This window comes from Thamnophis elegans, chromosome 4 (genome assembly GCF_009769535.1).
Source record: "Thamnophis elegans isolate rThaEle1 chromosome 4, rThaEle1.pri, whole genome shotgun sequence".
In the NCBI taxonomy this organism is placed as follows: Eukaryota; Metazoa; Chordata; class Lepidosauria; order Squamata; family Colubridae; genus Thamnophis; species Thamnophis elegans.
In genome coordinates, this window is record NC_045544.1 from 56043996 (window position 1) to 56067955 (window position 23960).

General features: G+C 42.7%; 1 protein-coding gene and 1 long non-coding RNA gene across 2 annotated transcripts; one reads left to right on the forward strand and one right to left on the reverse strand.

Annotated features, from left to right (window-relative positions):
* Nucleotides 1-2658: 2658 nt before the first annotated feature.
* On the reverse strand, nt 2659-6636 carry LOC116507696 (FGFR1 oncogene partner-like). Its single transcript, XM_032216019.1, has 3 exons — nt 6521-6636; nt 5385-5478; nt 2659-2778 (listed from the first exon to the last, which is right to left on the reverse strand). The coding sequence occupies exons 1-3, from the start codon at nt 6613-6615 to the stop codon at nt 2659-2661; spliced, it is 309 nt and encodes a 102-aa protein (XP_032071910.1). The 5' UTR covers nt 6616-6636.
* Nucleotides 6637-22000: 15364 nt separating this feature from the next.
* Nucleotides 22001-23598, forward strand: LOC116508263. The gene is made up of 3 exons (XR_004255301.1): nt 22001-22080; nt 22830-22887; nt 23571-23598. It is a non-coding gene; the product is annotated as an uncharacterized LOC116508263 (long non-coding RNA).
* The last annotated feature ends 362 nt before the right edge of the window (nt 23599-23960 follow it).

Here is a 23960-nt window from a genome sequence, read left to right on the forward strand (position 1 = left end):
TCCTTTGCAGTTATTCTTCTCATATTTACCATCTAACTACAATAAATAGTAGTTTAGGTAGGAATAGATCTTTGAAAGTAGATCTATCTATGATATACAGACCACTTAGGTTTTATAACTTAAGGTGTCTAGAAGCAGGCTAAAGAAGGTTCATACTCAGCATTAAAAGACAAGGATGTATGTGTTCCTTGTGCATTGATTTTACATCCTTTTTCGAGCCAGTTATACCACCTATTCCATATCTTGTGGTACTGTTTCCTCTCTATCTCTTAGTTCCATCGTAAACATAATGAAAAGAGATGGCATATACTTAGAAAGCAATATAAATGGAAATATTGTATATAGATGTATATATTGTAAAAATGAGAAAGTATGAAACAAAGAATATGTATAAGATAATAGAATGGAAAATGGTAAACCCGAAATCAGAAAAAAGAAATACCGATAACGGAAAGCTGTAAAAGTATAATTGTGATTTTAATGTTTAGAAAATGTCAAATAATACTTAAAAAAATAAAAGACAAGGATCACAAAGAGAATTATTTTCCTAATACTTAATACCTAATGAAAGTATGCTGTATAAAACTCGATTATTTTTTGTGAGTCCTTTGCAGTTATTCTTCTCATATTTACCATCTAACTACAATAAATAGTAGTTTAGGTAGGAATAGATCTTTGAAAGTACTATTTATAAAAGGAGAAAATGGAATGAAAACACAATGTCTGCAAATCTCAACACATTTTTTTTTGTTTTAAGCTAAGTAGGGACTCTTGTTAAACAGTATTTATCCCACTTGACTCCAACCCACCAAAGCCCATCACAACACTAGTAACAGTTGCATGGACATCAGCAACCATAGTTGTATTAATTCATGAAAAACTATATAAATTCATTGTTGGCTTCACCAACTAAAGTGGCAAAAAAGTACACGCAAGTGTTACCTTCTCTAGAACTCAGTCTACCACAGAAACAAGATTTGGGGGGGAGGGGAGCCCAAAATTTAAATTTTCACAATGTTTCCACCATAAGTGCTTGTATGGAAAGGAATCACTTTGTTATTTAATATACTCAACAAGTAGAAAGCAGACTGAAACTAAAGCAGCCTTTCCTACTAATACCTTCCTCAACTGCTTGGCTATAATTCATATGAATTACAAATATCATGGCCTAACAAGCCAGTGGTAGAAGGCAACCTTAAAAATAAACTGCAAATCACAACCAATTTCAGTTTACTGATAGTAATTGGAATAATTTTAATTTTTAAAAAAATACTTCAAAAGTTGTCAGTTTTTATTAAGGTGCACTAAGATGCTCAAAAAAATGCCCAAGGATTAATATAACTAAATCACAGATAATATATTGCTGAGTATCAATTAAAATTCTTGTACAAAGCTTATTAGTAAACACTGTATTTCTATATGTATTTAAACATAAGCATAGCCATATATGATATACAGACCACTTAGGTTTTATAACTTAAGGTGTCTAGAAGCAGGCTAAAGAAGGTTCATACTCAGCATTAAAAGACAAGGATGTATGTGTTCCTTGTGCATTGATTTTACATCCTTTTTCGAGCCAGTTATACCACCTATTCCATATCTTGTGGTACTGTTTCCTCCCTATCTCTTAGTTCCATCGTAAACATAATGAAAAGAGATGGCATATACTTAGAAAGCAATATAAATGGAAATATTGTATATAGATGTATATATTGTAAAAATGAGAAAGTATGAAACAAAGAATATGTATAAGATAATAGAATGGAAAATGGTAAACCCGAAATCAGAAAAAAGAAATACCGATAACGGAAAGCTGTAAAAGTATAATTGTGATTTTAATGTTTAGAAAATGTCAAATAATACTTAAAAAAATAAAAGACAAGGATCACAAAGAGAATTATTTTAAATAAAGGACTGTTATCACAGAACTTTTAAGTTTTTGGGAAATATTTTTACTTTGCATTCACCTGTGTTTCAAAGAAAAAAAACATGCTAATAATCATTTATAATTTTCATTAAATTAAACAAAATGGTAACAATGTTTTAATATCTATAAAAATAGGTTTAAAGTTAAGGCTCATATTTCAGCGGCAATATTCAGAAGTACTTAGCAATCTTGGCCACAAAACTAAACACTTAAAGCTGCAAAAAAAGGTCAACTTGCTAGAAATCCTGAGGGATTCATAATTCAGAACATGTAATATACCTCAAGTTAGGTATTCTATTGCCATTTTGAGAATTTTGAGAATTATGCCCTGTCAACTAAAATAACTTCAGTAGCTAAAAGATAAATTATACTGAAAACTGAGTCAACAAAATAGCAACCTTGCTGAATTTTCTTACTTTCTTCAGCTAAAAAAACCTAGATAGTTGCCATAACATCAAATCATGTCTGCCATTCTTCATATACTTTATGGATTTCTTCCCTTATGAATGTTTATAAATCAAATGGTGGTGTGTCTGTCGCCTGCAACAGACATCTCTCTGGGACCTAACTACTACTTTAGTTGAACTAGTCAGCAGTATTAAACTCCATTCTTTGCGAGCTTAAAATCTTTCCCCTCTCCAGCTTTGTTGGGTTGTTTTATTTTTTCTCTTGAAATAAAAGGCACAATTTGTGAGGGGTATTTCAGAAGATTGATTGTCTTAAAATACAGTCTACAAAGGTCGACAGTCCCACCATTTAAGATTTCTGCTCTCTACTGATGCAACATCCTCTAGGTAATCTGCTTCAACGCTTAACTGAGAAACAGTGAAGTCTTGTGTGAGGTCTTCAAGCTAGAAAGAAAAAAAATAGGGAAATTACTAATATTAAAATTTAGATTAATGTATGTTGTCTGTTAAATACATTATTTTTGTTTAAAAAAGGCTGTATCAGAGACTTTAGGAAACATACAGTGCAAAATATATATACAATAATACAATAGCAGAGTTGGAAGGGACCTTGGAGGTCTTCTAGTCCAACCCCCTGCCTAGGCAGGAAACCTTATACCATTTCAGACAAATGGCTATCCAACATCTTCTTAAAGACTTCCAGTGTTGGGGCATTCACAACTTCTGGAGGCAAGCTGTTCCACTCATTAATTGTTCTAACTGTTAGGAAATTTTTCCTCGGTTCTAAATTGCTTCTCTCCTTGATTACTTTCCACCCATTGCTTCTTGTTCTACACTCAGGCGCCCTGGAGAACAGCTTGACTCCCTCTTCTTTGCGGCAACCCTTGAGATATTGTAACACTGATATCTGTTATTGAAGAAAGGTCCCGTTCAGAATGTGGCATAATCCAATCTTGATTCAAAGTTTCAGATTAGCTTCAATTTTGCTTTCGAATTGGCAGCGAGAAATAAACTAAACTAAAAGGCTCATACCTATTAGCAGCCATGGTGGTGCAATGGTCAGAATGCAGTATTGCAAGCTAATTCTGCCCACATTCTGGTTTTGATCCTGACCGGCTCAGGTTGACTCATCCTTCCATCCCCCCCCCCCCCGAGGTTGGTAAAATGAGGACCCAGATTGTTGGGACAATATGCTGACTCTGTGAACTGCTTAGAGAGGGCTGTAAAGCACTGTAAAGCAGTATATAAGTCTAAGCGTTATTGTTATTCTTCAGGTAAGATTATCGTACCCTGCATATCTTGAATATCTGGCCATCAACCACTTCAAATATTGTATTCTGGGACTGGGTAAACTAAATGAAATTCTGTCACTTGTAGCCAGGTTTTCGGTGCAGGTTTTTCCTACTTTGTCAATGGAAGAAGTATGACTAGATTTTGTATTTGTATTTTGCCATGCCTTCTAAAGCAGCAGGGCTTCTTTTTCAAGCACAATATTAGAGCCGTGATGGTGAACACAGGTGGCACATGGAACCATTTGTCAGGGCACACAAGTCATTGCCCTGTCAGCTGGCCAGCCTTCTTTTGAGGCCATTTTTCGCCCTCCGGAGCATGCGAAAACTGGCCCTACGGGCAAACCAGAAATCACTTCCAGTTTGCTCGTAGGGCCGTTTTTCGCCCTCCGGAGCCTTCAGGGAAGCCTCCTGAAAGCTCCTGAAGCCTCGGGAGGGTGAAAAACGGACCTATGGGGAACCCGAAGTTCGACTTCTGGGGCCTTCAGGCTTCTCTGAAGGCTCCGGAGGGCAAAAACAGGCCCTATGAGCATTTTTTGCTCAAGGAAGCCTCCTGAAGACTCAGGAGGTCGAAAATCGCTCCTACGGACAAATCGGAAGTCACCATTCCCAAACTTCCAGGTTCCCTGTAGGTCCATTTTTTGCCCTCCGGAGCCTTCAGGGAAGCTCCTGAGGCCTCCGGAGGGCATTGGGGAGAAAGCTGTTTTCGCCCTCCCCAGGCTCCTAGAAAGCCTCAGGAACCTGGGAAGTCCAAAAAAGTCATGGCAAATGTGGGGTGGGGGTGTTGCTGGTCACGCACATGCGTGCAGGTGGTGGTGGTGTCGCACGCATAGCATTATGGGTGTGGCACGCCGGCGCACGACCCCCCTTGTGCTCCCCCCACTTTTGGCACGGCAGCCAAAAAAGGTTCGCTATCACTGTATTAGAGTATACAGATGATACTTTCGTGGTCATTGTTCTCATTAGTTTTCCCCCTATTGCTCATTTTGTTATTTGTGAGCTTTATTAAAAGCTGCAATCGTATAGATGACTGCAAAAAACAGTGCATGCATTGTGTTCCCTTTTTCTCTAGCTCTTCCCATTCATGCCAACAGTTATACTAATCAAAGATGAAAAACGTATGGTGGTGTTCAAACTGGAGTTTATTACATTTAAGATCCTAAATGAGGATTTGCTTTTTGCTTATAAATTGTGGACTGAAAGAAGTAAAATCAGCTAGGATCTTAGACCTGTGCATCATATTAATATTTGAGTTTCTGATCATTTAGCACTGCTTACACTAATGCAAAAAGCCACACAGAAGCAAAAAAAATGCAGTCCATATGCATTTGTAACAATTAGTATTTCTGCAATTCCTCCTTTATATTTTTGTACAAACTGGGGACCTGCACAAACAAGTATGGGAACTGCTCACTTATCTTGGAGTAATATTCTCAATTCAGCTACAAAAATATCATCTTCCTTCCCTTTTCTTTACCATATGATTGTCTCAAACCTTTGTTGTTTTAAAACATATCCTATATTGAAATCTGCTAATATTCAATAGCCACCTCATTTATATTTTATTGGGAACAGTTCTGGATCAAAAGCAATATATTGACTCTGTATGTGTGTGTGTGTGTGTGTGTGTGTGTGTGTGTGTGTGTGTGTGTGTATCAATTTGTGATATTAATTCCTTTGCAAGTAATGGTTTATTTTGCTATATACTACATAGATATATCATCAACCCCAATTAGAGTGTTAAATTAAAGCAAATCATACCTTTTCACTAGTAATGAAGTCTTCTATTTCCATAGAAATATCATCTATTTCTTCACCAATGCTGACTTCACTTTTCTCTGACCGATGACTGGTGCTATAAAAAAAGTTAAAATATGAAAATTAAATGATCATATTACATAAATATTACTGCACTGAAATTTGTCTTGAAACAGTACAATATATGATTTATAACATTACAATAAACATGGAGGCAAAGAACATTTAATCCCATTTATTCTTTTTTGAAACCTCTACAAGAAAAATCTGAAATCCAGAGATATAAGAAGCCAGAAGCATTTATTACACAATAACATAAATCCTGATTTCCTTTTGAAATGATTTAGTACTTGTGCAATGAAATTTATTATAAAGGATTTATTCCTACATATAATATTGTGCATATAAAATGATACATAGACTACTTCAAACAAAGTTCATAACTTGGCATCAAATCCAATTTGATATTGATTTACAAATAATTTTGCTCCTAAAAACTCATCTAAGCATTTAATCAGATGCAATGTCAAGTGACTTTACAGTTAATGACATATGAATTGCCAGATATCAAAGAATTTATAAAATTAACCAAACTTAAAATTTTATAAAATGTTTAAAATATTAAATATAAAACAAATTTTCAAGCCCCGCTTTTTAAAGTGTAAAGCACTTGAGTAAATTGAATAGTGCTACTGCAGAAAACAATTATAACAATGAAGAGATTTAGGTGAGTTTTCCTGAAAAAAATGATCTCCATTTTGTATTCCTGTGCATAGCATGGCCAAGCAAGATTAGATTTCTAAAAGCAAGCTTTTCCTCCAGCTGCTTCTCTTAATTAGCTATTTCCCCATCCAATTTATCTCAAGTGTTATCTCTCTCCTTTGGAAATACTCAATCATAGCAGGCCTGAAAGGACCAGATAGGTAAAAGGTACTGTTTCACATAACATTTTTGATCATTTCTAGGGAGGAAAATATAAACAATGTAAGCTTAATTAGAAATATGTGAAATTATAAATAGAGTATATCTACTATAGCGTATAAGCTGGGAAAGTCCTCCTAGGAGTGACCTATCCTTGAATGATGCTATTTATATCCATCTTCCTGAAAATTAATAGTTTTAAATATTTTTCCTCTTACCTGTTGAAATCATCAATATATTCATTTTCCTCTCCTGTTTGTAAACAATTAAATGAAGAATTAGAAGACTTGAAATTGAACCTTTCAATATACATTGATATTTGACATCATTAATAGTTAAGTGTGATTGAAAGATATGGCTCTTTGTCCAGGCTTTGGCTGAGGAACACCCCTGTCTATTTTTCCTTGTTCCTCTGCGGGATTTTTGTTCTTTTTTTATGTTGCTACAGTTTGTATTGTTCTGTTTTAAAATGTTTTTAACAATTGTGAATCGCCTATAGTCATGGAGAGTCAGGCAGCATATAAATGTAATATTTTAATATATATTATTATAAAACACAAGTATTTTTTGAGAAAAATAATGAAGTTTGAGAATAACATGTTTAATGTATAACGCTTACAGGTAATCCTTGATTTATAACCAGTTGCTTAGCAACCATTAAAAGTTAGGATAGACTCCCAGAAGGCATTTATAACCTAATTTTAAAGTTCCAATGGCTGGCTCTCAGTCATGTGGTTGCACCAGCCTGCATTTACAATCATCTGCAGTATCTCATGACATCTATGACATTTTTGCCAAAATCTTACATTTATTTCCAGTTTTTGGCAAAAATGCTCCATAGAAAATAGTGGGTTTGCTTAACACCTGCAGCATTTCCTTAACACCTGCAGAATCAGTTATCAACTATGGTTATTTGCTTAATAACCACCTCAAAAAAGGTAATAAAATCAAGTCTGCCATACGGTGACCCATTTTATGAACATCATTATTTAACAACCATAATGAGCAGTATCCATTACATCTGTTAATCGAGGACTATCTGTAAGGGCAAACCATACTAATTCCTAGAAAAAACATTCTGCAACTACATATACAAATGTTAACTGTACTTCTGCAGACAAGCTACTTGCCTAGTTCAAGTGATCTGAGTTTAGAATTCACCATCTTTACATCTTTCAAAACTGAATTTGCATCTGAAAAATAAAAATTAGATTAAAATGATGCTTGCATTTTACGTAAACCTGTTAATCAAAGTAAGAGTTTGAAAACATTATTAATATTAAATCCTATTTTAGGTTAATATATTGCTATTATGACTGGTAATGGGAACAGAAATCGATCTTTTACTTCCCTTTTCTCTACATTTGTAAAAATCTATTCCAGAAGGGGTTTGTGAATCTTTTTAAACAATGGGAATTGTTCAAACTGGACAGTGATCTTTGCTTGCTCTTTACCACCTGCACTGTTTGGGTGTGGAGAGCTGTAGTGATAGAAAAAGAGAACCTACAAAAGGACTTTTCAAAGATTTCAGGCTACACAATGTGTTAAATCAAAAATAATAATCCTGGAAGCTTTAATCTAGGCAAAGCGCTAATGACAGAGCTGCATGAACTTTTTTCCTCTTTAAGTTTATCACAGAATCCTATCAAGTTCTCATGGAACCCTAAGGTTCTGCAGAACGCAATCTGAAAAACCTGGCCTAGAAAAGGGACTTTTTATGCATACAAAGACTTGTGAAAAAGAGTTTATATGTGAATGGAAATTGGAGAATTAGCACCAGAGAAACAGAAGGGAAATTATATTGGATGAACTTTTACCCATTGGGATTTCTTTTTTGACTGGTGGTATAAGTAAGGTGACCAGATTTTCAGATTGGTAAAGAGGGACACCATTGACCCCGGGGGGGGGAGGGGGGCTTGATTAAAAAAATTATATTTTGTCAAACATGACCCCAGGACACTGAAACCATCATAAATACGAATCTGTTGCCAAACATCAAAATTTTGATCATGTGACCATGAGGATGCTGCAACAGTCGCTAAGTGTGAAAATGGTCGCTAAGTGTGAAAATGGTCATCAGACACTTTTTTCAATGCCATTGTAACTTTGGTCACTAAATGAACTGTTTGAAAGTTAAGGCTAACTTGCATTATAATGCCTTATGCTGGCTTACATTTTCAAGAGAGGGAAGCTAAACTCCTTGTTAGAATTGAAATAGAAATGAATAGAGTAGAGTAAAATAGAATAGAATAGTTTATTAGCCAAGTGTGATTGGACACACAAGGAATTTGTCTTTGGTGAATATGCTCTCAGTATACATAAAGAAAAATAAAATAGTAAGATAGTGGGATCCTTGCTGCACCTAGCCTTCACTAATCCTCTCACTTTCATAAAAATCAGTAAAAATCACTCATGATTTTTTATTTCTATTTATTATTTTGCTATGGCCACATATGAATATATATGCACATTCCAAACAGATTTTCTTACTAAACAGCCACCATTGTCATCCATAGGCCACTAAATGCCTCACCAACCTTTTCTGTATTCTTTCATTTCCTTCCATCCATTTTATTTTTTTAACACAGAGTAGATTAGGTTGTCAGCCTTAGTCATTCTTCTAACATGACAACAATTCTTACCAACAAGGACGGTATTGGCACATTTTAGCTAATGCAACCTAAACATAACCAAAGCCTATTTCATTTCAAGTATGCTAACTTTATTCTATGCCTTCCCACGCATTACATGGCTTGAACGTTCGCGGATCGCCACCAAATTGCACAGGTGGTTGTTCTACCAGATGGACATCCTTACTTTTTCTCGAAAACGGGAGAGAGGCTGCCTTTCCTAGTCTAGCCCCGTAACAACAACCCTACGAGGTAGGCTGGGTTTAAAAAAAGCGAGTGTCGGGGAATTCTGCGACTGCATCACCTCTTCGCTGCTCTCGCTTCCCAGGGAGCTCCCTTTCCTCTCACCGAGCAGCCCGTTCTCGGAACAAAACGGAGAGGCTCAGAGGCGGATACGCCTGGCAGTCGGTGGGGACGGTGCTGAGAGGGGCTTGCGCTGGGAAAGGGAGCTTGCACGGTCCGCCTCTGAGCCTCTCTGCGCAGTCACCCCCTTCCCCGTCATGCCCCCCACCCCAAAAGCAAACCACCAGCGCTCCTCCCGCTCTCCCACTTCCCAGGCCTGCAGCGCCTTTTCTTCCCGTTCGGCTCCAAGCCACCGTCACGGACCTCTTTTGGCTCCGCTCTAGGCACCGGCCGCCATGCCGCCGTCCTCCCCTCCATCATTCCCCCTCCTCCCAGAGCACCACCGGAAACATGCCAACCTCAATACGGATGCAAAGGCGTCACATCGCCGCTACCCATATTCACGAGGCGCCGGGCATTGCAGGGCGCAGAGGAAGCCAGCAGACAGACGGGAGACTTGGGGAGGGGGGAAGGAAGAGATCCCGTCCAGGGTAAAAAGAGGGAAAAGCGGAGAGCCTACCCTGGACAGGATCTCTTCCTCCCTCTTCCCCCCCGGTCTCCCGTCTGTCTGCTGGATTCCTCTGTGCCCTGCGATGCCCGTCTGGGTTGGCTTCCTTGGACACTCAGCGGCCACCCCCACCCCCACCTTCCCTCCGACTAACTGTCAGTTTATTCTTCCTGCACATGAAAGCGCTTTAGTCAGAGAAGTGTGTGCTGGGAGGAATCTCTCTTCTCCTCCCTGCACGGACCCCACGGTGCCTGCATCAGAGCTCGGGCGGGATTCAGGTGAAAGAAAGGACTTTTCTTTTGCCGGCATCAGAGCTCGGGCGAGCAAAAGCAAGTATTTTAATCAGTGGGCTACACGCAGGGACGAATATGTCCCCTCCTCCCTGCACGCATCCACTGAATAAAGTGCTTCCTCTGGCCCGCCTGATCTCTGATGCGGGCGAAAGGGAGCTGGGAGGACAGGAGATTCCTCCCTGCACGTGAAAGCGCTTTAGTCAGTGGAGTTCGTGCTGGGAGGAATCTCTCTTCTCCTCCCTGCACGACCCCATGGACCCCAATTCCACTTATGGCCTCAGGTCTATTTACCAGTTAGAGGGTCTGGAATTGATCGTTGCCAGAGGAACCCAGCAGACAGATGGGAGACCGGGGGGGGGGGGGAGGAAGAGATCCCATCCAGGGTAAAAAGAGGGAAAAGCGGAGAGCCTACCCTGGACGGGATCTCTTCCTCCCCCACCCCCCGGTCTCCCGTCTGTCTGCTGGGTTCCTCTGCGCCCTGCGATGCCCGTCTGGGTTGGCTTCCTTGGACACTCAGCCTCCACCCCCACCCCCACCTTCCCTCTGACCAACTGTCAGTTTATTCTTCGCTACAAACAAAACACGGGGAAGCCAGCATCGAGTTTTCGGTGACTCCGAGGTGCGCTAACTGAAATGCGGTCTTCCTTCAGTCTCTGCTTGGAGCCTCTGGGATGATCGTTGGCGGGTGAGGGAAGCGAGGGCGCAGCTGAGCCGGGGAGGCGGAGATGAGAAGTGAGGGCTAAATGCAAAGCGCGCCGAAGAGAGCAAGCGAAGCATCCCCAAAGCGAAGGACGGGCGGGAAGCGCTTGGCCAGTATGTGAGAAGGCAGGCTGGAAGTGGCTGCGGAAGGGAAAAGAGGCAGCCACGGGTATCGGTTCTCCTTGCGGTAGATAAGGGAGGTTCGTAGCAAGGGTCCGCCAGCAGGTAGGCTTGGGCGGGGCAAAGGCCTTAGGTCGGGGGAGCGAGAATTGGCTGGGAGGAAACAGAGATGGCCGAGCCTAGGGAAAGCACCGGGGAAAAAAGAGATCCCGTCCAGGGTAGGCTCTCCGCTTTTCCCTCTTTTTACCCTGGACGGGATCTCTTCCTCCCCCCCCGTCTCCCGTCTGTCTGCTGGGTTCCTCTGTGCCCTGCGATGCCTGGCGCCTCGTGAACATGGGTGGTGGCGATGTGACGCCTTTGCAGGTGCCTCAGTTGCCCCTGATCGTGGGCGGATCTCAATTGATGAGGAACTCAATAATCCTGGCACATAAAGCTTTTTCCCCCCCTCGGAAACTGAAGCTCGTTTAAAGAAAAAGGGAAGGGCGGGCAGCTTCACGTGAATGATAACTCCGGCGGTGGGAATCGGGAGGCTTCGGGTGGGCGGCGGCGCTTCCCTTGCAAATGGGGATCAGCGCACTTGCCGCCTCCCCCTCCTCTGGGAGGAGCTCTGCAGCGGGACAGACGAATGGACGGGGAAATCACCCCTTCCTCCTCCGAGCACCCAAACCCCGTCTTCCCTAGCCTGCACCCCTGCGCCCAGGCTCCTTTGGGTTTGGGGCTAATCCGAATGGGTGGAGCGGGGGATCCCCGGGGAGGAGGCCTCCCAGTGCAATGGTCTTCCGCAGCTCCGGAGCTAACCTTTGCCTTCCCCGCCCAAGATTGCAAGGCTGGAGGCCTCGGCAGCAGCCCCCCCACCCCCAGCCGGCCAACCCTCGCCCGTACCATGAGTTTACCGGCCAGGTATCCATTGAGCTGGAGGGCAGGCACCGTGGCTTCCTTGCGGCTAGTCTCGCTGCTTTCCCCGGGCTCGGCTCCGTTTCCTCCCCGCCCATTCTCGCTCCCCCGACTGAGGCCTTCGCCCCGCCCAAGCCTACCTGCCAGTGGACCCTTGCTACGAACCTCCCTTATCTACCGCAAGGAGAACCGATACACGTGGCCACCTCTTTTCCCTTCCGCGGCCACTTCCAGCCTGCCTTCTCACATACTGGTCAAGCGCTTCCCGCCCGTCCTTCGCTTTGGGGATCCTTCGCTTGCTCTCTTCGGCGCGCTTTGCATTTTAGCCCTCACTTCTCATCTCTGCCTCCCCGGCTCACCTGCGCCCTCGCTTCCCCCACCCGCCAACGATCATCCGAGACGCTGCAAGCAGAGACTGAAGGAAGACCGCATTTCAGTTAGCGCACCTCGGAGTCACCGATGCCGGCTTCCCCGCTGCGACTGGCGGGAACGGCAATGAAAGCTCGGGCTTCGCTCCTCCGTCTGGGGCTGCGGCTAACAGGGACTGCCAAGTGCTTTCCTCAAAAACCCCGCCTTCCACACACACCCGGCTTCCAAAATCCGGGGAGTTGCGGGGAGGGACGATCTTCTTCCCCTCTCTCAGGTTGCCTGGTTCCCCCCCCCAGTTCCTCTCATGAGTAGCTCGCAAGGGAAGGCCTTCCCTTCCCTTGCTAAAGGCCGCCGCCGCCCACCCGAAGCGGCGAAGCCTCCCGATTCCCACCGGCACCGGAGTTACTCACCAGGGCAGTGCAGCAAAAACAAACAGCGAAGGCAAAATGAAATGGAGACTCGTGAGAGTCACGACTCCCGCGGCATGCTTAAGCGGACTCCAGCCAATCAGTGAGTTGGCTGGGATGGAAAATTTTAAGCACCCTCGTGCGTGCTTAAAGTTTTCCATCCCAGCCAGCTCACTGATTGGCTGGAGTCCAGGCCAATCAGTGAGCGGCAGGCTGGGCTGGCTTAGATTTTTAGTGTAGATTAAGGTGACCAGATTTTCAAATTGGTGAAGAGGGACACCTTTGACCGGAGGGGGGGGAGCTTGATTTAAAAATTTATACGAAGCAAGAAAAATTTTCATACAACGCAAAAATAGTATTGTATTTTTTTTTTATTTCAACATAACTACAATTTACAAATATAAATTGTAACTGTTGCCAAACATAAAAAATTTGATCATGTGACCATGAGGATACTGCAATGGTCGCTAAGTGTGAAAATGGTCGCTAAGTGTGAAAAATGGTCATCAGTCACTTTTTTCAATGCCATTGTAACTTTGGTCACTAAACCCATTATACCACCTTTCTTGCCACAGTTCTTAAGTGAATAACTGCAGCTGATAAATTAGTAACATAAGTGAATCTGGTTTCCCCATTTGACTTTGTCCATGAGGTATTCTATGCACAATACATTTCAAAGCATTGTGCATAGAATTTTTAAAAATGGTTTATTTCAATTTATTTTGGATAGAATCTTTTTTAAATAGTCTAAGACAATTTAAAAAAAGAATCCACACAGAATAAAACTATTTTAAAAAATCCTATGCACAATAAATAAAATATTATTTTAAAATACATTAAAAAAATAAAAGAATAAAACCCGGCTCACTTACCAGCAGGCAGGCACTCCAAGTCAATCCAGAATGATGTAGATGTTAATACAAAGAACTGAGCAAATTAAAATGGTGAAATTAGTCCCAGGGAAATATTTTTCAAAGAAACCTTGCCACCATTTATTCCACATGAGCCAACCTCCAACCTCCGTGCACTCCCCTCCGGGAAATCCAGGAAGGAACAGTCGCTACTTCTCTAGCCAAAGTATTTCCTGGAGCTCTATGGTACTGGGTCATCTTTTCTTATAAGAGGGAGTGAAAGGGGCGGGGGGTGTTCCATTTTCTTGCTTTAACTTTTTTAGTATCTTCAATGAAAGTACTTAGACAGAGAGAGAGTCTTTTGTCTTGCCCCAGTTAGGATTTCTTAAGCAAATCCACTGCACTTTCAACATGAAGCCAGAAAATCGGGACTTTTTAAAAACGCCGCCGGACACGGGACAAATGGTTAGAAATCGTGACTGTCCCGCCAAAATCGGGACGTCGGATCACCTTAATTATAAACTTCACGTGATCTTGATTCTATCCCTCTGTTTATGAGCCTAGAACTGTGTTGACTTTTTTGGCAGCTACTGTACACTGCTGGCTCATATCCTTATACTAGGACTCCAAGATCCCTCTTACAGTTACTAACAGCTACTGGAGAAAAGTAACAGGCACTGGAGGAAAACTTAGCTGCCTAATTAATTCTTTACTAAAGAATAATAAAAAATAAATCGCCTCCGGCTTCCAAGAACCAATACAGGGAATAAATATTTAACAAAGATATTCTAAGATAAACTTAAAAAAAAGTTAGTATCATCTTTCATTTGAGCTATAACTCCTCTTGGTAGGTTAGCTCTAAACAGATTATATCATTCCTTGTTTCTTCAGTCATAAGCTATCTGGAATTTCTTAGTCCCATATTTACTTTGAGTATAGTCAATCCATTTTCTCCACTCCAGTTTATATCTCTCATTTGAATGGTCCTTGAGATATGCTGATATTTTAGCCATCTCTGCTAGGTTTGTTACTTTTAATGTCCATTCTTGAATAGTAGGCAAATCTTCCTTCTTCCAGTATTGCGCCAACAGCAGTCTTGCTGCCGTTATTAAATGCAAAATCAGGTTAGTCTCTATAACTGTACAATCAGTAATTATACCTAACAAAAATAACTGAGGGGTAAACTTTATCCTTTTTTTAAGAACATTTTGCATAATCCACCATATTTTTATCCAAAATGCTTTAACCTTTTTACAAGTCCACCATATATGATAGTATGTAGCATCAGCACAATCACATCTCCAGCATTTAGGTTGTAAATTCGGATACATAGGGGCCAATTTTTTAGGATCTAAATGCAATCTATAAAACATCTTATAAAAGTTTTCTCTCAAATTTTGGGCTTTTGTAAACTTTACATTTCTTACCCAAATCTTTTCCCATGTATCCAACATTATTGGTTCTTCAAAATTTTGGGCCCACTTTATCATACAGTCTTTAACTAATTCTGTTTCCGAATCCATTTCTATTACTGCATTATATAGTCTCTTTATATGCATTGAACTTTGATCTCTAATTTGTTTTAGTAAATTATCCTCATCTTGCATAAAACCGATTTTTTGATCATTTTTCCATCTGGCCTACGTCGGCTTTTGCACGCTTGCCTCATGGGCCATAGACATCACAGCACATCACTGTGTTTCATAATGGAAACATTCTGGACACGCTTCAAGGTGCTAGTCGTTACTTTTAAAGCCCTACATGGCATCGGACCTGGCTACCTGAGAGACCGCCTCCTGCCAATTACCTCCCAGAGACCTATTAGATCGCACAGATTAGGCATCCTCCAGATTCCATCTGCTGGTCAATGTTGGCTGGCAACCCCCCGGGGGAGGGCCTTCTCTGTAGCTGCTCCGGCCCTCTGGAACGATCTCCCTGTCGAGATCCGGACCCTTACTACCCTTTCGGCCTTCCGTAAAGTTACCAAGACCTGGCTGTTCCGGCAGGCCTGGGGCTGTTGAATTATCCAGCCCCATTCTAAGTTATGAATGTTGTTGTAATTTTAAATTGTTGTTTTTATTTTTATATCCCCCTTCCCTTTTTATTGTAAGCCGCCCGGAGTCTTCTGAGAGTGGGCAGCATACAAAACCAATAAATAATAATAAAAAATTAAAAATAATTCACACATACACACACACACACACAGGGAGGGAGGGAGGGACTTTCCTCTGTTATTTAAAGTCATTTAAAAAAGTGCTGAAGACTCTTGTGAAGTCCTAGAACTTCTCTTTTTCGTTGGGCTCCTGTTCCTTTTCGGCTGCCGAAACATTTCCACCCGGCGGTGATTTGGTGCCTACTTCAACTCTCTTCCACTCCCCCATCCCCTGGGATGACTGTCCCGAGACATGGATATTTCTGGATGCATTTGACACAATCCATCCATGCCATACTCATGAAACAGACTTGCTGATTAGAATTAATGCAACTGACTTGCTGGTTAATAGGGGTTCCCATAACCCGCCTGTGTGTGTTTGTCTGCCGCTAGTCCCCCTATTCTGGATACCCCATTTTCTCATTAGTGGTGTGCAAAAAATGAACGAGAGTGTTCTAGTTTTCTTAGGAACATGTAGGTGTTCCTAAGGGCAAAACATTGAGGTACCTGTGTAGAATCATTAACTATGTAGCACCTGCTTTGTGCCTTAAATTACAGTTCCTGGGACTTAACCTAATCAGTGCGAACTGGGCAGTAAAGGAGGCTGCTCATTATAGTCCCTCTAACTTATAAAGCCAAATGATAATGATAGTTCTTGGACACACGTTACATAAGATAATCCAAGTTAGATATTTCTGTAAGTCGTTCATTCTCTTCCTTTTAATTTTATTGGCTATGTTGGAATCTGACAGTTGTCATGTGTTTATGTGCGACTGCAAACAATGTGAAGCTGCTTGAATGTAGAGAGAATCAGTGGAGTTCTTCTGACTCCTTTGAGAGTTGCAGCTTCCCTCTGGATCCCACCTCCATTTCCAGGTGCTGGAACAACCCACTTGGAGGCCTTCTCTCAACACGGAGAAGTACCACATTATATTTAAATGCCTTTGTCAGGATTCCAAATAGCATCCAAAAGTAAATCAGAATCCAAAGCAAAAGATTCCTCAAAGTTCCAATTTATTAAGACAGCCATGTCGGCGCCTCTGGGAAAACCCGAATCTGAAAGCTTCCAGGTTTTCCCCACCTAATTGAAAGTTCAAGATCTTGCCCCACACCCACAATTCCATCACATGGTCCAATCTCCCACTGCCATGCTGGCAGTTCCACCCATCCAGTTCTGGTCAGGTGCAGAGGTGCAGAGAAAAAGGATGCCCTTGGCTTTCTAGAAAAAATCATGTTTTGGCTACACAGTAGGTAACTCCATTGAATCCCCCCTCCCATTTTCCCACAATAGAAAAAGGCATAGTAGAATAAAAGAAAGTGTGGCAGGCCAAAGATCCAAAAGAAAGCTGCAGGCCTGACAGTCTTTTTATTTTGCAAAGTTGCTTTGGCATGGTGGAAATCTTCCTTGCATTATATAGGGCTGTGCAAAATGCCACCTAAGTGCAGCAGAATCCTTTGATCTTGTTTGATGACTTGATCTGGAACACAGTGGGATGCTTCTTCAAAAAAGGTTTCTCCAATTGGGGCCTCATTTTCATTCAAGTTCATAATTGGTGGGGGAGTTTATAACAACTCATCATTGGAAAGCTTTGTTGAAGACGTTTCACTTCTTAATATAATAATGTTAATGATTTGATCTTCTAGGATGCAACTGTCAACGCTGCTTACATCGCCAGCGTCATTCTGCTGAGCAAATATGGTGATGACGTTGTGCAGCAAATGCCGATCTGGAGGAAGTGAGAAGCCTTGCATCATCTAGAGGTACGTACAATTAAGCTTATGAATAAGGTTATCTTTGAACGAAAGAGCTATTCTGGCGTGTGGGCTAATTATTTTACTTAACGTAAAATGTGAGTCATTAATGAGATAGCAGTGAGGACTTCTCCCTCATCAGTGCTGGATGCTGTGGTCTTCCCACTGAGGCCAACGTCAGCCTCTATACAGCATCTGTAGAAAGAGGAGCTTCCTACATCCCGGGGCTGAAATTAGGCTAAGAGCTTGGCTCTGTTCAAGAGTCCCCTTGAGAAACTCACCCATAGGGAAACCACCAGGTCAAAGGAAATTCTATTAATCTGGATCTGGAAGTCCAGAAGGGAAGGCTGCATCTCTCAAACCGTTGATTTTGATTTATATACAGGATGGTTGCACATCCTGGGTTTTCAGACCCTTCCAAGAAAGTTTCCCGAATAGACTGATTTGCTGATCGAGTGAAATAGCTTCCTTCTTTCCTGCCCCATGCAACCCCTTGAGAATGAGAAGGGAGAATCTGACAAAGAATTTTCCTTTTCCTTCCACCAATTTATGTATACTGTAGTTTTAAATTAATGGGGAGTTTTATTCGTTGCAGAGGTTACTGTTGTGTATACTTGAACTTGCTTCTCCTAAGTAATCTTTCTCTTATCTAGAACATCCTAAAGGAGATGCCAAGGTGCGACCAGGAGATCATCAACAGTGAAAATGCAGTGAAGGCCATCACCCTTTTGTGGTAGACATTTCTTTCATATTTCTGTGCTTTTCAAAAATGTTTCATAAACACACACACACACACACACAACCCAAAAGCCATGAACAGAAGCCATGCAGAGGGTTAAATAATTCTGCTCAAACTTGAAAGTGCATGAGAGGGGCAAGAGAGGGTGAAATATCCAAGTTGACCCTGCAAGTTCCAATGTCAGCAGCAAATTTGCCTGATGATACTGTGATGTCTGTTTTATCATTCTTAAATGATTCTTAAGTACCAGATGCCTTTGTTCTTAAATGCCCATTGTTCCAAACTAACAGACAAACTTGTTTTTTTCTGCTAGGACTTACGAAGCGCTAGAAGAAGAAGGGGAATTTCAGGTCCTGGATTTGTGCATCTCCAGCCTTTTAAAGCTCCACCCGTGCAGTTCCCCCGAACATCAAGCAAAGTCTCGAGACAAATCCATAGGATGAGTTAGTAGTAGATACTAAATATTTCTCTTGTTTGCCATAGGTTCACCATCACAGGTGTAGGGTCTGCTTGGGCAGGAGTTAGACTAGATGACCTACAAGGTCCCTTTCAACTCTGTTTATCTGAATCAGCATCTGTATTCTGGTTTCCTTTGTTTCAGAGGTGTTGCTCGGTTGCTTGCAAGGCGATTTCTGATATTCTAAAGAGCCTTCTGGCGTGGCAGACAGATGAAGCTCACCTGAACAGAATAATCAAGGTACGATCGTGTGTGGAATAGTGCAATGAGATTTGCAATGTTGTCCCCAGACCTGGCCTCTTGCTTGGTGTTGAATCCTATAAGTCACCGGACACAAGGTGTGATACAGAATTATACTACTTTTATTTTGGTACCAAGACTTAAGGACCCCTTCTCTCTATAATTAGGAGTTTGATTTTTCCAATGGTATAAACCAGCCATTGAGAATGGAGCACATACCCACACCTGACGTAGCTCCCCCTCAGCTCCTGGAAATGCAATTTCCCTTAGGTGTGATTGGAGTTCTGACTCAACTGCTCCCTTGGGCCGGGTGTGTGGTCCAGTTTATCTGTCCCTTCAGCAACCTTTTTGATCTCCTTCCTCCTGGCCCCACCTACTGGAACCGTTGGTTCTTTTTAACCAATATCTGATTCCTCCTTTTGTCTCCCTGGGTCTCCTACACCTTCAGTGCCAACCATTTCATGCCAAGGAGACACAGGCGGAGGGCACTGATGTCAGAGACCCTCCTTTTTAATGTTCCGGTTTTAGATTCGTTATCTGGGATTTGATCCCTTTTTACCTTGCCTCCTGTAGGCTTATTACCCATCCTTGTGACTATGTCGCACACCTTACAACCCCTGGGGGAGTCCCCCACAATAGTCTCACCTCGTTCTCTGGATGGTTAACTTCTGCCACTTAAGCTGAGGAAGCCTGGCTTTTGTTTCCAATATCTTTCTCCAGGATGAAATTGTCCACACCTTGATTTTTCTGGGCTTCGACCTTTGAGTCTCACACCGTCCAGGGACTTATCTCAGGGCCAAGTCCAAAAGTAGGCAGGTTATGGTCATTCTGTCCCCCTTTCTTTGAGTTGGCTGCCTCTGGATGAATACACAGCCAAGGTACCTGGCCAGATATAATTCTTAGGAACCATTCACTCTCCCCTCAACTGCCAACTTACATGACCTGGAGGCCTCCCCTTTGATTTGTCCCTCAGGCAATGGGGGATCCAGACATGTTTGCCCGCATTCTCCACCAAACTCTTGTCCCCAAACCTGGGTTCTTGCTTACTGTCGAAACCGATAAGTCACGGGACACAAGGTGTGATACAGAATTATACTTTTATTTTGGTACTAAGATATACGGACCCCAGTTTGAAAAGCTAGCCAAGGACCAAGATTAGAATCTTACACCAGTTTTTATAGTCAAGGGATGGTTGCATTCAACCCTTTGCCCTCCCCCTCATATGCAAGCAAAACAGATAATACTGATTGGTTATTTGGATATAGAAGTTGAGATATTGCACAATATCTTATCACAATAAACCGGCACACTTTGCAAGTCACCTGTGACCAGGGGTGAAAAAACAACGTAAAATCCAAATAACCGTTCAAAATGATCTGTTGTGCATGCATGATTAGGGGAAGGGCAAAGGGTTGAAGGCGACCATCCCTTGACTATAAAAACTGCTGAAAGACTCTAGTCTTGGCCCTTGGTTAGCTTTTCAAACCGGGGTCCTTAGATCTGGGTACCAAAGTAAAAGTATGATTCTGTATCACATCTTGTGTCCGTTGACTTATCTGCTTCGACACTAAGCAAGAGCCCAGTTTTGGGGACAACAAAACCAAGATGGATTTTATTCAAGGTGCCAAAAGAAGAGAGAAGGTTCCACACACAGAACACAGTGGAAAAAGGCGGGAAAATACTCCACAATTCTCCACTTTTCTCCTTTGCCAATTTCCCTCTTTCCTGCCACAAAATGGAGGACCCTGTGGGGCTTGTGCCATCTTTATCTGTCCCTCTTACTGCCTGTAGGGGGCAGTCTATAGTCTGGCCTTTAAGTGATGCCTGGCCTCTGCAGGCAGTGAGTAGGACAGCTAAAACTGGCAAAGACCCCGCATCCTCCATTTTGTTGCTCAAGTCCCTTTTTAGAGAGGATTGTTTTTCCTTCCATAAAAAGGTAAGCAGAGAATAATGGACAAATGGAGTTGAAAGAGACCTTAGAGGTCATCTGTCCAACTGCCCAGTGCAAGATCTATTAGAGCATGTTTCTCAAACTTAGCAACCTGAAGAAGAGTGGACTTCAGCTCCAAAAACTCCCCAGTCAGCAATCAGGGTCCTTCTCCACTGGTTCTTTCCATGATTTAGCTGTCCCTCTCACTGCCTGTAGGGGGGCCGTCTATCACCTGGCCTTTAAGCCATAACTGGCCAACGCAGACAGTGAGTAGGATAGCTAAAGCTTGCAAAGATTCATGTGTTTCTTCAGGCACCTTCTCACAAGGCCTTTTGAATATGAATCATATCTCTTTTATGCATATTTTCCTTTCATCATTTGGGCCTAGAGAGGGAAACCTGGATTCTCTGGATCTCTTAACACCAGATTATACTCCAAGGGACAAGATTTTAATTTCACTCTGGGGCTCCCCAACCTCTCCAGGTGACCGAGGGTTTCCCTTTCAGAGGGAGCCGCTCTGGCTGAAGCCAATTCGGGGCTCGAAGCCCCTTCAGAATTGGCTCATCAATGGATAACCCATACCCTCAAGGGAAGGCAGCCAGTTGGTGGTTATTATTTAAATCTCAGGTCCAGGCCAATCAAAGCCTTGGCCTATGATGTCAGAGGCTCCTCCTAAGCTCATTGGCTGAAGCTCGCCATGGCAACCTCCAGCATCCTTGGGGAGTCTGGACCACATAATGGAGGCTCTGCTCAACATCCCTGGAAAGTGGCTGGATTGGATGGCTGGCACTGGGGGCATCGCAGGGTCTCCCTCGCCTGGGCTCCTCAGGAGGGAGAGACCCTTCACTTTAAGGCAGAACCAAGGGGGGAAGATTAGAAAAGTGGGGATTCCATTAAACTTCACAGACATGCTGATACCTGCCATGTTGGCAGCCTCCATACCTGTCACCAAACTCCTCATCCATCATGTCAAAAGTTCCTGTCACCAGAAAGGGGCTGGGCCTGGCTGGCTTTGTGGCGGTGAAGCGCACTCGGAAAAATCTGCAATGTTTAGGGGCCAAAAAAATGGCTTCAGGCTGTCCCAGTTGGGTGGACATTGCAACCACAAAGCTAGAGGTTGATCTGCTTAATGATTTGGGGAAATTACTAAACTCTGATTTTGTTGGCCAGATAGTAGTTATTTCCCAATAACACACTTGGCCTGGCAACTGAACATTTGTTTTCATTTTTTATTACTTGGATTTTTTATATCACCTTTATTATTTCTCTAAATAGCTCAAGGCAGTGAACATATCTAAGATTTCTTCATCCCCACAAGAACAACCTTGTGAAGGCTGAGAGAAGGACTGGCTCAAGGTCACTCACTGGGCTTTCATGGTTGAGATGGGACTCGTAGTAAGTACTTGCAGGGGGGGTCTGTCTTAATTCCAAAGGTCACCACCTTTTCCTGTTATCAGAAATCATAGCAATACAAAGACAGTCAAATTGATAGAGAGCTGATACCGACTCCTGTGGGGTTTTTTGAGCAATGAGATGCCTTGAGTTGGATTCAGAATCAAATGGGAAGTCAGGATAGTTTGAAGAGAGACCAGTATTGAGGGATTTTGTTGGCGTTTCTCAAACTAGACCCCTTTAAGATATGGGAGACTTCAACTCCCAGCCAGCCATTTAGCAAGCAGAATTCTGGGAGTTGAAGACCATTCAAGCCTTAAAAGGGCCAAGTTTGTGTTTTTATACAAAGTTATACTGCTTTAGGCCAGGGGTGTCAAACTCAAGGCCCACAGGCCAGATCTGGCCTGCAGAATGCTTAGATCCGGCCCGCAGGACACTCTGCAAATAGCGGACTGGCCCATGGGCCTCTGCCAACAAAAACGGAGCTTGAGAGGGCCGCAAGTGGCCCTGCTAAGCCCTAGTTCGCTTGTAGAGTACTGCAGGAGGCTGTCGCTGCTCAAAACGGAGCCTGGGAGGGGTGCCTCTTGACACGAGTGATGTCGAACTGGCTACTCCCACCCTGGCCACACACACCCGCCCCTCCGAGGTCAAACACAACCCTGATACAGGCCTCAATGGAATTGAGTTTGACACCCCTGCTTTAGGCTTTTGTCATTTGATTGCATTAACCCTAATCTGTTCCCTGTTTGTAGGTTAAGGCAACAATGAAAAGGAAGTAGACAACAGAAGCCTTGAGCTGAAAGGGACCTTGTAAGTTAACCGCCTGCCTGCCTGACTGATTGATAGATTGATTATGTGTCATCAAGTTGAATGTTGATGCCTAGTAGCCCATAGATCAATTTTCTCCATGGAGATCTGTCCCCAACCTGGTCCTCTGGGTCTCCCAACCTTCCCCCAGCCTCATTTTAGCTGCTTATGGGTGATCCTTCACTTTTCCCAGCATTGCAGACTTCTCCAGGGAGTTTGGTCTGCATTGATTGACAGCATGGAAACTGTGTAGATTCTGAGTGACCACAGAGGTAGATAGATGACCTGTCCCCAGTCTGGACTTTCCGGTCTCCCAAAAATTCACCCATCCACACAGTAATCAAATCCACCAACCTTACCCTAAAATTTCCTCCCTTTCTCTTTCCTTCCACCTTTACCAGCATTAGGAACATTTCCAGAGAGCTGATTTTCACTTGATGTGGCTCAAATATGATATTTTGAACCTGATGGTTTTTAGTTGAGATCTGAGTAGATTATATTGAAAGGATCCTTCGTCAGGAGACCCCCCTCTGCAGATCGTTGGTTATCCACTCCTGCTGCATCTCATGCTAGCAGAAGATGATGGACTCCAAAACTTTAGGAAAAAGCCAGAATTGAGAAGGCAGGTTAGCAAAATTAGACCTGAACTGAGAGAGGATGTGACTGTGTCTCCATTTTTCAAACAGGTCAGCAACAAGGAAGAAATGGTCGTACGGCCAATATCCTTGGATGATCTCTCAGCGACCACTGATGGTCCCAACTTCCAGGTTGATGAACTGAGAGACTCCTTTAACTTTCAGACCCAGAAATTCCAGAAAGAAAATCAGTGGATGAAAGATCAGCATAGCTATCTCCAGGAGAAAGTGGATCAACTTAAGACCACAACAGACGATCTGCAGAAGATCATGCCATCAGTTAGAGCTAGAGAACAAATCTTTGGTGAAATACATTAAAGAACTCTACAAAGAACTGCATGAGGTTACTTAGCCAAGTGTCCATCTCAAGTAAGAGAAGGCTGACTGAGAAAAACCTCAAAGAGGCGAGGAACTTTCTGCCAGACATTAAGAAGCACCTCC